This window comes from Maylandia zebra, linkage group LG6, assembly GCF_041146795.1.
Source record: "Maylandia zebra isolate NMK-2024a linkage group LG6, Mzebra_GT3a, whole genome shotgun sequence".
In the NCBI taxonomy this organism is placed as follows: domain Eukaryota; kingdom Metazoa; phylum Chordata; class Actinopteri; order Cichliformes; family Cichlidae; genus Maylandia; species Maylandia zebra.
Window position 1 is genome coordinate 32,965,005 of NC_135172.1, and position 12,535 is coordinate 32,977,539.

A 12,535-nucleotide genomic window follows, 5' to 3' on the forward strand; every position below is an offset into this window, starting at 1 on the left:
TTGTCAGATTCAAAGATAATTTATTTACATCAAACCATTTTTTCAATCTTAAAATCTCATAAATCATAATTTCAACCAAATCTTTCACATTCTCTCCTGAGCAATAAAAATTTGTGTCATCTGCAAATAAAATAAAATTTAACCTTTTTGATACATCACAGATATCATTAATATATAAATTAAAAAGTTTAGGTCCCAAAATAGAACCTTGAGGAACACCACATACAATCTTCAATCTTTCAGAGGTATTGCCGAGATAATGTACATATTGCGACCTATTTTCTAAATAACTCCTTAACCAATTCAATCTGTGTCGATTGAAATTAAGTAATGTTTTGGGGTCGTTCCATATAAAAACAAATAAACTGCTAATTAGAAACATCCCACCTGTAGAGCTTCTGTAAGTACAGATAGACTGAGAAAATGTAAAGTATTCTTTTGGATATTTGTGTGCAGGGCCACCAGAAGCCTTATAGAACAGTGTCAGCACGGGCTGCAGAGGTTTCCACTGTTCTCCGTTTGCCTGTAGAAGCCTTCCTGTCTATATTTGAGAAATATCCCGAGAGTCTAGTGCGAGTAGTACAGGTGAGTTGTATAATGATTATTATTCCTCAGTGTTTGTGGGGTTTTTTGTAGATGTGCTTAAAATTAGAGTCGTATTTATGGATTCGTTTTCCACACACTGTATTTCTGGCTCGACGTCTGTAAACTAATTGTTTTCCTTTCATGCTTGAAATGACTAGCTTTCTGTTGTGCCATTTCAGATTATCATGGTTCGTCTCCAAAGAGTAACAGTGCTAGCCCTGCACAACTATCTGGGGCTGACCAATGAGCTCTTCAGTCATGTGAGTTCATCTTATCAAGGCACCAGTTTGAAAGAAAGTCTTAAACTGATTAATTGCCTTAAAAAACCCCAATTATATTCATCAAAGAGTTCAGAATGGTGTTAGTCCTGAGATCAAATGTAAGCCAATATAAATATTTAAGACGAGGAGTAATGCGTGTTTGCCCATTCAAATGCTTTAAAATAGTCCACAGAATTCCTGTATGTTGATAGTTATCACTCAACCAGTAAAGTTACCGGTAACATAGATTCACAAGTGCTGTAACCCTTGTGACCTGGACCTCATAGTCCTCATACACATCCTGCTGTTTTCATGATTTCAGTGCCTAAATACTAATATCATGGTGTACTTTCCACCTTGTGAACACACACTCAAATTAATCATCTACCTCACTCTCATCCATACATTACTTGTTTTTACAGGAAATGCATCCCTCACGTCTGCCACCGCAGTCACCCCACCCTACTCGCACCAGTCCTGTACGCCATGGCAAACGCTTTGGCAGCCTGACGGTACCTGAGGAGCACCGAGAAGCAGCCGTTAAAGGTGAAACTCCAGGTAGGGTGTCAGCATACAGATTAAGTAACTCACAGTGTTAGAGAAGCTGAATCTTAGTTGAGGTGTACAGAGTTGCTTTAAAGCTTCATATGCAGGGTTCGTATGGGTGGCTGAAATCCTTGAAAATTCATAAATTTTAATATTGCCTTTTCAAGGTACGAAAAGTGCTTGAATTTCAGATGTGGTGCTTAAACGTGCTTGAAACTGTATTTCATTCACCACAAATAACTATCTGACCGAATAGTTTTCTTATCAGATAGAGAAATAAAAGGAGTCGCAAAGTAAAATTTCCCTGCCTGGGCTGCCTCGCACCTCTGCATGTCAGTCTGTTTCAATGTGTGACCCCGCCCCTACATTTTACCTCTTACTGAGGTGATGCAAAGTGAAACATAAATTGTTTTGTTTTTTTGGCTATGTGCTGGAAAAGCTTGAAAATGGACCTTGAAAGTGCTTAAAAGTGCTTGAATTTGACCCCAAAAAATGCGCATGAACCCTGCATATGTCTTCTCCGGTGCTATTTTTGCTTTGGGGTGACTTAGAAATGCTTTAAATCGTATTTATTTTTCACAACAGGAGAACAAGGGAAGGATGGAACAGTGCCAACTCTTAGCAGGACAATCTCAATGCCTGTAGACATTGCTGGTGAGGGATCTTTCTCTTGTACTGACAGATTATATTGTCTTACTGTTCTTTAGTTTTGCTGAAAGTCAGACACTTTCTTCCAGTGCAGTGTGATATTTTAAACATGTTTTAATGTAGAATGATTACTGAGAAGCCAGCAGAGAATGGGTAGCCGAAGTGTTACACTGATACCACAAACCGTTCAGCTCATCCATCTACAATATGCTATGCACACCTAATGTATACTGCTCATATTAAAAAGTTTGCCTATTGCCCACTTTAACATATATGACCAGTTGTTAATGTTACTGTTTTAGAAACACTTGTATTTGTAAGAAATGTATTTTAACAGTGCAGGTAAATAAGCAGGCAAAACCTTTTAAAAAAATGACAATATATTTTGCCTTTTGCTTGCGCCATCACATTTTCATTTGTTCTTTTTAAACATAGATCAACCTAAGAATAATTAAACCACTTAAATGTTGACCTTTTAAACAGGTGTACAGAAAAGTCTAAGATCAGACTTTGACATGGCGTATGAAAGAGGACGGATTTCTGTCTCGGCAGAGGAAAGCAACACTCCACCCACTTATACTCGGGTCAGTACACTGCAGACTCTCAGGACAAAAATGAGAAAAGATATAAACCCTCCTTATATGTATACATTACATTGGTTAATTACTTAAAGAAAACAGAAGTATTTTAGAATGGAGAATAGTATAGACCACAGTTAATGAATAACAAAGAAGTAATTAATATATGATTCATAAGCCAAAAATATTTAAAGATAAGCTAAATATAAGATATTTGAGAAAGTGTGGAAAAAGAGTAGTGCTGTATCTCTGATAACGTTTTTTAGAATTAGAATTCCTGATTTAACAGCAGGAACACCTATTATAAATTGGCAAAGTATGCATATTACATTATGATTATTCTATTACATTATTACAGTCCATATCACAGGAACAGCGTGAGAGGAAGGTGACAGTAGATGAAGTTCCTTCAGGAATCTATCTGTATCCAGAGGAAGAGCCAGTTGTGGACAACATTTTTACACCCGTGTCAAATCGATCCAGTGCCGCTCTCTTTGAGGAAGGTCAGAAGGAGGTCCTAAAGCTTATGAGGATTGAGGTTCGTTTTACTTTTTTTGATTGTTCAAGGATAGTATTTTGCTGTTGTTCTATGCCGGTTTAAACTCCTACAGGCTGTGATCATAATACGACGAACAATTTGTTTTGACAAATAATGCAAGCAAATAGGTTTCCTTATGATTGACTGTTGCTTTAGAAAAAGAAAGAGTTACTGAGTCTGTGATGACAAAAAATAAACGCAAGAGTTCAGTGGTGCTTTAGGGGGTTGTGTAATTCACTTGATGCAATCTGTGCCTCTGTGCAGGTGTTGCTACATTTAAACTTTTAAAATAAATTTGTGTAACTAGATCAAAGTGTGAGTGAAGAAATAAATCATTGCCTGCAGCACGATCTTTCTCCGAGGCTCAACAAAGTGGAGTAAAAGCATTTCATTCACTGTCTTTTTCCACTTAGCTTTATCGTTTGTCACTGCCCAATAAATTTTTGACTTTTGCTTTGCTTTCTGCCTTTTGTTATGCAGGACCCATCTCTGTTAAACAGCAGAGTGACTCTGCACCATGCAAAAGCAGGAGCTGTGTTAGCAAGACAGGGAGACCAGGTATTTCACACATTCTGAAACCCTATGACCTTTTGAAAACTTACAAATTACTCTTTTAATTGCATTAATAAAGCAGAAATAGATTAGATGTAGTAAAGAAAGAAAGTACATTACTGCAGCAGTAAAAGTTATTTTTGTCTTTGTATTTCTTTTTTCCTCCTTCCTATTTTCACTTCAAAAGGACGTGAGTTTGCACTTTGTCCTGTCTGGTTGTCTGCACGTCTACCAGCGGATGATCGGCAAGCAGGAGGATGTCTGTCTGTTTGTCACCCATCCGGGAGAGATGGTGGGCCAGCTTGCTGTACTCACTGGAGAACCCCTTATATTTACCATCAAGGCTGTACGAGACTGTACTTATTTGAAGATCTCAAAGTCTGAATTCTATGAGTGAGTCTTACGGCTTTAGTGCGGATAAACTTTTAAGTGCAAGAGATGCAAATAACTTTAGGTCACTTTCACTTATATTTAAGGTTATTCTAAATTACATTTTAAAAAATAAATTAACCTCCTAAGACCTGAACTCTTTCATGGCATGCATTTTTAATTTCTCTTTGCTATTTGGCTTTTTAGTGTTCGATAGAAAACTATTAAGTCACAATTGAGTAATAATGTGCAAAACTCTTTATTTGGTGTCTGAACACAGCAGCAAAACACAAAAGCAAAATGAGAAACAACAATTGTGCCTCTTTGAGCAATACGGCCCATTTGAAAGCCATTTGAAAGAGCAAAATTTAGTATTGTGGTCTAGACAACCCAAAATGTGATGTCCCCATATGCAGATGTCAGGTCCCAGGAGGTTAATTTAAAAACGACATTTTTGTAAACCATCTGAAACAAATAAAAACTAATTAAAATACAATAAAAATATGGGAGAAATACCCTTAGCTTTAGCATCTGTTAATTTTATAAAATTTGTTATCACAACTTGCCGATGAGGCACCGATGGACATGTTGATTGAGAATTTGAATGCGATTCACCTGCTTTCAAAAACGCCTGCTTTTTTCTTCTTCTTTTTCTTTTTTTAATTATTATAATACGTGTGCTGATTTTCCTAAATTTTGCCTCTACCATTTGCGCTCCATACATTAATAATTAAAAACACTAAAACAACTGAAACTAATAAACACTAAACTAAAACTAAACATTTTCAAACAGTAAGAACTGAAATGAGCAAACCCACTCTGAAAGCTAACTGAAGCTAAATTGAGTTAAAAACAAAAACAAACATGCATACACATTTACACAAAGCTTGTATCACCTGAATAAATAAGAAAAAGCCAGCTTGTGAAATTCATACATACATCCAGAGAATATGAAAGCTTAAAATATAAAAAAGTAAACTTTTAGTATTCTTTTCTAAAGTAATCTCCCAGTTTTGAGTTATATCTCTCTACTTTTGACCATATTCCAGTGTGAATTATTCAGTATTTGTTCTCACTCTTTCTGTTATATGCTTCCCCCTGCAGGATCATGAGGGAGCAGCCCAGCGTGGTGCTGAGTGCAGCCCACACGGTTGCAATCCGGATGTCTCCTTTTGTCAGGCAGATGGACTTTGCCATTGATTGGATGGCTGTAGAAGCTGGCAGAGCCCTCTACAGGTACTCTGCTCTCGTCTTTACTTAGACAAAGAAATGAAAACAATCTTTGCATCTATGTGAAAACAATACTTGGTCATCCTGTTACATTTCTTATTATTCAGTCATAATTATAACGGTAAATGTAAAATATGCTTTTTCTTCCTGTAATCTACGCATCAACAGACAGGATGACAAGTCAGACTGCACCTACATTGTTCTGAATGGACGTCTGCGTTCAGTCATCCGTAAGGCGAACGGCAAGAAAGAACTGGTGGGGGAATACGGTAGAGGAGAACTCATTGGAGTGGTGAGAACAAGGCATTTTTGTCTCATCCTACCCATGTGTGAATAGATACTAGTTAGTAAAATAAGCTCAAGACTATTAAGTTAAAAACAGCTGTGGTCCTGAGCTAGGATTGGGACTAGAGCAGTGTGCTGCATTTTTCCACATCTGGAAAATTTCGATTAGATTTCTTCTCATTTCTTTTTTTTTTTTTAAGTTTTAAGTGAGGGACTAATCCAATCTAACTATGTATCAGGTAGAGGCGCTGACCAAACAGCCAAGAGCCACAACGGTCCATGCTGTGAGAGACACTGAGCTGGTTAAACTGCCCGAGGGAACCCTTAACAACATCAAGCGACGATATCCACAGGTCTGTGACTTTGTCCTTGAAGTACTATTAAGTGGCTTTTTATGTTATTAATGTACTATAATAACATAGTTTCTTTTCAATTTTCTCTACTGTTGTGTTTAGGTGGTGACAAGGTTGATCCACTTGTTGGGTCAGAAGATTCTGGGAAATCTGCAGCAGGGTCGTGGGCCATTCTCTGGTAAGTCCAGTAAATTGAGGAGAAGAAAAAAACCAAAAAAAGATCAGGTGACCAGATTTAATGAAATGAGCATGCGCTAATGAGCAAGGTTGAGAACTAATGCAGAACCACATGAGACCATTATTCACTTTATTCAAAAATTAAATGGTATTCTAAATATTGCAGATGTTGCCGAGACATACACACATATACTACTGTTATTATTGCACGTCATCACTGGGACATGTGGTTGCACATACAGATTTAGTTTGTCATGCTAGTTTGATTAGTGTTGCTAAAGTTAGGAGTGTTATATTCTTTTCAGGGTAACGCCCCCCACGCCTGTGCAGGATGGCGTTATGCGTCACTCTGGTCATGTAGTTGAATGCTAATTTATCTTGACATAGTCTAGTTCATTTTGTCGATTCAAGTATTGACTAGTGAGGGCAGTAACACACACATGCGTGCTTCCTCACCAGCCAGCTGTGCTTTTACAGCCTTCAGTTTCTCATTCACTCCATTTGTTCACTGTTTTAATCTTTTAGGTTCAGCCCTCAGTCTTCCCAGCATGACAACAAGTGCTGATGTCACCAACCCAGCAAGCAACCTCTCCACTGTCGCAGTGCTGCCTGTTTGTGATGAAGTGCCAATCAATGCATTCAACCTAGAGCTCAGCCATGCACTTAGTGCCATTGGTAAACCCACACATTTCAGTTTTGTTCGTAAAAATCCTTTTTTTAGTGGGATTGCTTGACTTCTGTGTAGCTGTGTCTTTAAATTAAAGCAGGTCGACAAACAAACGCACAAGTTCTTTACTTTTTTGTGATATACAATTTGTTTGACTCTTGTAGGACCTACATTACTTTTAACCAGTGACATAATTAGAGAACGTCTGGGTGCTTCGGCTTTGGACAGGTCAGTCTGATAATCAAAGAATCTTGTCTGTATCACAAACCCTTTTTTCTTGTTGCTTGGGCTTTACTTGAAGCTATGCATTTAGTGTGTGTGTTATTTTTTCCTTACTTGTTTAGATGTTACTGAGTTTTGTATTTTTGTAGAGACAGGCATTGCAAATAAGTGCTATAAATGCTGTAGGCGTGGTTCGTGTTGCATACCTATAATGTATTAAAATGTAAACAAATTACTTCTGCTACTTTTCATACCTCCAAGTCGTTGTCTGTGTCTCTGCTTTTCTTCTCTATCCATCAGTATCCATGAGTATCGTCTCTCCGGCTGGCTGGCCCAGCAGGAGGACATCAATCGGATTGTCCTCTACCAGACAGACAACAGCATGACCCCATGGACACAGCGCTGCATCCGACAGGCTGACTGCATCCTCATTGTTGGTCTTGGGGACCAGGAACCTACACTAGGAGAAGTGTGTGTGTGTGTGTGTGTGTGTGTGTGTGTGTGTGTGTGTGTGTGTGTGTGTGTGTGTGGGGGGGGGAAAAGAGCTGGGAAGAGAAGAAATCTAATGGCAACAGATAACTTTAACTGTCTCGTCTTCCTTCAGTTGGAGCAGATGCTGGAAAACACAGCAGTGCGAGCTTTGAAACAGTTGGTCCTTTTGCACAGAGAAGATGGACCTGGACCTTCCAGGACAGTCGAGTGGCTCAACATGCGCAGCTGGTGCTCAGGGCATCTTCACCTCAAGTGTCCCCGGAGGGTCTTCTCCAGACGAGGTCCCAGCAAACTGGTACAGAGTCAATTTTTTTATAGGATTTTTAGATGCTTTCAGTTTATTTACATTTAGGGGTGGACAGAATGGCAGAGATATCAGTACCATAATTTCTAGAAGGTACAATATTCTAGGAGAATATAAAAGCCTTGTTTTGAATATTGAGTATGCTAGATTGATATTAACTACAGTCCACATGGCAAGGCAAGGCAAGTTTATTTGTATAGCACAATTCAACAACAAGGTGATTCAAAGTGCTTTACAGAGACATTAGAAACAAGAACAAATAAAAAGCATGATTTAAAATTGAATAAAACAAGCAAATAAACTAACTAATTAACAAACAAACAAACAAACAACAGTATATAAAATCAAAACAGATAAAATCAGAACAGTAGATAAAATCAGTAATGGGTTTGAGCCTCACATTTTAACAGTAAACAATACACAGTTCTCTGCTTTTTGCTAATTAGGGCACGTGCACACACATTACCCTTTCACATCTGCAGCTTTTCGCATTGTTAAATACTAGCCAGACCTCCTGACTCTCTTGAAGAGTAATTTCTTTTTCTGGCACTCCAGCCACAAGACACACCATTAGGATAGCTCTCACACTAAAACCTTTTGTAACTCGGTTACAGCTGCCAGTATGCACTTCATGTTGGAAACATCATAGAAGGTTTAGTTGGTAAAGCACTCCCCTGTCACTTTGGGGAGGCCTCACTGTTTTTTTTTTTTTTGTTTTGTTTTTTTTGGGGGGGGGGTTGTTGTTTTTTGCATCATTTCATTCATTAAAATGTTGCTTGAGTGTTGTTGTTTTTTTTAAAGCAACCTCATCCAGCCCTATTTACTGTTCAACATAACAGCAATTGTAATATTTTGATAATATTGTTACACATAATAAAATGTAACCCCTGTATTTATTTTTGTGTGTTTTTCTTCCTGTGCTTGTGCAGAGGGAGGTGTATGAGAAGGTATTTGAGAAAACGGCAGACAGACATAGTGACTTCTCTCGGCTGGCCCGAGTCCTCACTGGAAACAGCATTGCTCTCGTGCTTGGAGGTGGCGGTGCTAGGTGAGCAAAGTCGATGAGACTTTCTGCACCAATAAAGTTCACAAACGTTCAGCAGTACTAAACTAATGTGCAGTTAATGTCTGTGTGGTAATGTATGGAAGGATTTCTAATGTGGAAACACTATGCTGTGCCTGTATACAGAGTAAAGCAGCATTAGGAAAATGTGTCTGTCTTTTAGTCTAAAAGCCATTTCAAATACTGATGTTGTAAATGTACTCTGCATCGTGCGTACTTGCTTGTTTTCAGACAAATTGTCTCCCTCTTACAGAGGCTGCTCTCATGTCGGTGTAATTAAAGCTATGGAGGAAGCAGGGATTCCTATTGACATAGTGGGTGGAACCTCAATTGGCTCTTTCATCGGTGCCCTTTATGCAGAAGAAAGGAGTGCTGTTAGAACAAAACAGAGAGCAAGAGAGTGGTCTAAGGTAGAGCACACACATCTAGGACTATCAACGCAATCATTTTTTTGGTCATATCTGATGACAATTTAGTTTTTCACAAAAATCTGACAAACATCTACTAATTCCCTGCAATTCTTTGTTTAACAGGCAATGAATTCGGTGTTTAAAACAGTTCTGGATCTTACCTATCCCATCACCTCCATGTTCTCTGGCTCTGCCTTTAACACCAGCATCTATAAAGTGTTTCAGGACAAGCAAATAGAGGTGGGACTGTGGTACAAAATGTTTTTTCCCTATTGCAACAACATTGCCATAAGACAAGAGGGTTTTGTTTTTTTTCTATCATTAACTTTGAAATAAAATGTTTTCTCAGGACCTGTGGCTGCCGTACTTCAACGTCACCACTGACATCACGGCCTCAGCTATGCGTGTTCATCAGGATGGTAAGTGAGCGCTGTTCTAACCGCAGGGGTCGTTACCCCTGTAGCATTTTATTAGCTTAAAATTTAGTCGAGATTACTACAGTACGTTTGTATTTCACATTATGTTTACATGGAGTACATTTACTAAGATTTAAGAATAGTTCACATTCATGCATACATGTAAGTGGAAATGAACAGTTGCTTCTTTTTAAATTTAACCCAACTTAATCCATTTTTACTGCCCTGAATGACAGAAAACTAATGTGTGAAATTGGTTTCATATGTAATTAAATGGTTGCAGCAGTCAGTCAGAAATAATATGGTACAGTGATCAAAGCTCTTATCTAAGTGAATATACTGGCATGTTGTTCTACTCAGTCAAGTGTCACGAGGTACTAAAGGGATTATAATGTCTCGTATTCTCTAGATGGCAAATCTGTAAATGTTGTACGTTTAGGCTTAAGCTGATGCCACAAACAAGCATTTAGCTGGCTAATGCATTATGAGAGTGGCAGGATTGCATGTTCTCAGAAGTCTCAGATGTAAGGTTGGAGGTGGATGTACACCAAACTAAACTGAACTGGTGTGTTTGCAATCTCCACATAGACAAATACTAATATGGTGGATATATGTGTAGGTGGCAAATTGTATATTTGATTAAGGGGGGGAGGCTATGATGCTTCTCTGTACCTTCTCTCATATATAGGGACATAATTTCCAGTAATGAGGTCAGTACATGTAAAAGTCATCCCTGTGAGCCACTTCTTCTTTTGAACTGTAAATTATGCAAAACTACTAGAACAGCATCCAAGGCGTGCATCTGGAAATGGGCAAAACAGAGGCCTGCTTTTACTGTGTCCACTACCCGTGGGAGGATACTTAAAGTTATTCTGAAAGCAGGTTTAAGTTCCTCATATCAAAAATATATGAGACAGGGAGAAATACTAGATTGGATAATTAAAAATGTTTGAATATGTGATTACAGTGCAGTTATCAAAGGAACATGTAGCCTTTCGTTTGCAAACCCATTTATTTGTTCCTACAAAAAACATGCCAGTTTCAACCTTGTTTGGAGTATGCCTCCATTAAAGTGTTAGAAAGAGATTTTGCTAAGTATGTACAAAAGAAAGGACGTATGTTTTGATGCTTGTCTGTGTATTTGCTGAGATGTGTGTTCTTTTTGACTTGCTTAAAAATGCACCATCACTAACAATAGCCAAAATGAATCTCTGCAATCTAAAACGACTGTGTGTGGAAAAAACAACCCTCAAATCCAGTTTACCATTTTCTGTTTAATGCTCGTCTCTAATATTCAGTCTTGTACATTAAATGAAGTTATTGTAGTCTTTGATGTAAAATCAGTGTTTTGAATTATTAACTGGCTGATTGCTGGATTTGAGGAGTTCATAAGCTTTCAGGTCTCAGTCCTGCAGCTAAGCACGCTGAATGCTTATGTTTGCATCTTGGCATGTGGATGAACTAACTGCTAGAGTTACGCCTTCTTACTTGGTTTCATTGTTGCCATCTTTTGCCTCTTATCATGTGCCTACTTAAATTTCATTCTTTCTTTCTTCCTCTCTCTTCTATATCTGGATTTTCCTTTCTTACTATCGCCATGTGCTAATATAAAAAACAAACAAACCTGTAGCTTTTTCATTGTTTAGTGTCAATCCAATTTATGTTTAAAACTCCCCGAATTCACTTCATATATAACTTTATGTCTGGTCTTTCTGAGCATGGAGAGACATTACAGATATGCTCATTTATAGTTTACAACAAAGACAAAATAACCTGTGTAGTCACTCACCTCAGAATACTGAATCTTCTCCCATGTCAACATGTAGGATCCAGAACACTTTAACTTACCATTTACCGCATTGTCTTTTAGTGGTTTCCATCCCATGTTGCATCCATCACTCCTTCATCTCCATTCTGTGCTTTCTTTGGTTTTGGTTTTTTTGGTTTGCTTTTGTCCAGCATTTCTAGCTTGGTGCTATTGTGAATATGTCACTCTGAGTCACTGAAAGGAAATAATAACTGTCATTTTGATGGTTGTTGTAAGGCAGAGAGTTTGAATTACTTACTTTGGTTTTTATCCAGTGAGGAACACAGCCAAGGCACAAATTTAAGAATGATATGAAGCTAAATAGAAATTGCAAATCTTTTACAGAAAAATTACCTAGGATTTTTTTCCCTTTTTATATTTTTTAGAAGCTTTAGTTGGAGGCCTAAGACTCTCTGTCTGTCTCTCTTTCCTTGTTTCTGTCTGTTCATCTCATGTCTCTTACAGTTATCCCTTGTCTTCTTGTCTTTATCGCACCTTGCTGGATGAACCAGTCATCTAACAGTGCTAATACTATTTCTCTGACATGCTTAATGAACACATCAGATAGCATCACTGTTCTTTATTTTCTTTTCAAATTTGTTCTCTGATACTTTGTTCTTTCTCCTTCATTTTCTTTCATTTACATCACCACTGGCTTTTAATATTTATCCTAAAAATAAACTGTTCATGTCAGATCATATTCTGTTCCTTGAATTAAATTTTACTTCACAAATATTTTGATATCCTGTTAGTATTCTGAACAAAGCTCTGAGGTAACCTCTTTTCCCTCAAATAGTTACATTTAAAAGGTTATAGAGTACTCCTGCAGTTTAGCTCTCTATATAAAAGGTGGATCATATTAGAATTTGCAATATTTTCTTAAAATCACAGGCATATAAAAGTAATTTTGATGAGATTATACTCCCATTTCTCTTTTTAGCTACTTGCGGCTACTTTCAGTTTCCTCACTATCTTGCAGGCATTTCTTTCTCCATGTTCCTCGCTCTCTCTCTCTCTCTTTATTCTTCTCCTT

The 12,535-nt window shown here is 37.8% G+C and overlaps 1 protein-coding gene across 4 annotated transcripts in view; it reads left to right on the forward strand.

The window, feature by feature from the left end:
- The window catches only part of pnpla6 (patatin-like phospholipase domain containing 6), a 36,600-nt gene that overhangs the window by 16,213 nt on the left and 7,852 nt on the right, over nucleotides 1-12,535 (forward strand). For all 4 annotated transcript variants that reach the window (XM_076885085.1, XM_012918877.2, XM_004539152.2 and 1 more), the window contains exons 10-29: nucleotides 457-585; nucleotides 765-845; nucleotides 1,268-1,403; nucleotides 1,977-2,045; nucleotides 2,523-2,623; nucleotides 2,976-3,155; nucleotides 3,636-3,713; nucleotides 3,895-4,100; nucleotides 5,181-5,312; nucleotides 5,475-5,598; nucleotides 5,831-5,944; nucleotides 6,047-6,122; nucleotides 6,647-6,796; nucleotides 6,953-7,016; nucleotides 7,311-7,479; nucleotides 7,615-7,797; nucleotides 8,736-8,854; nucleotides 9,123-9,279; nucleotides 9,403-9,519; nucleotides 9,629-9,698. In XM_076885085.1, coding sequence (XP_076741200.1) covers nucleotides 457-585; nucleotides 765-845; nucleotides 1,268-1,403; nucleotides 1,977-2,045; nucleotides 2,523-2,623; nucleotides 2,976-3,155; nucleotides 3,636-3,713; nucleotides 3,895-4,100; nucleotides 5,181-5,312; nucleotides 5,475-5,598; nucleotides 5,831-5,944; nucleotides 6,047-6,122; nucleotides 6,647-6,796; nucleotides 6,953-7,016; nucleotides 7,311-7,479; nucleotides 7,615-7,797; nucleotides 8,736-8,854; nucleotides 9,123-9,279; nucleotides 9,403-9,519; nucleotides 9,629-9,698 — 2,455 coding nt within the window. The remainder of the gene's footprint in view (nucleotides 1-456; nucleotides 586-764; nucleotides 846-1,267; nucleotides 1,404-1,976; nucleotides 2,046-2,522; nucleotides 2,624-2,975; nucleotides 3,156-3,635; nucleotides 3,714-3,894; nucleotides 4,101-5,180; nucleotides 5,313-5,474; nucleotides 5,599-5,830; nucleotides 5,945-6,046; nucleotides 6,123-6,646; nucleotides 6,797-6,952; nucleotides 7,017-7,310; nucleotides 7,480-7,614; nucleotides 7,798-8,735; nucleotides 8,855-9,122; nucleotides 9,280-9,402; nucleotides 9,520-9,628; nucleotides 9,699-12,535) is intronic.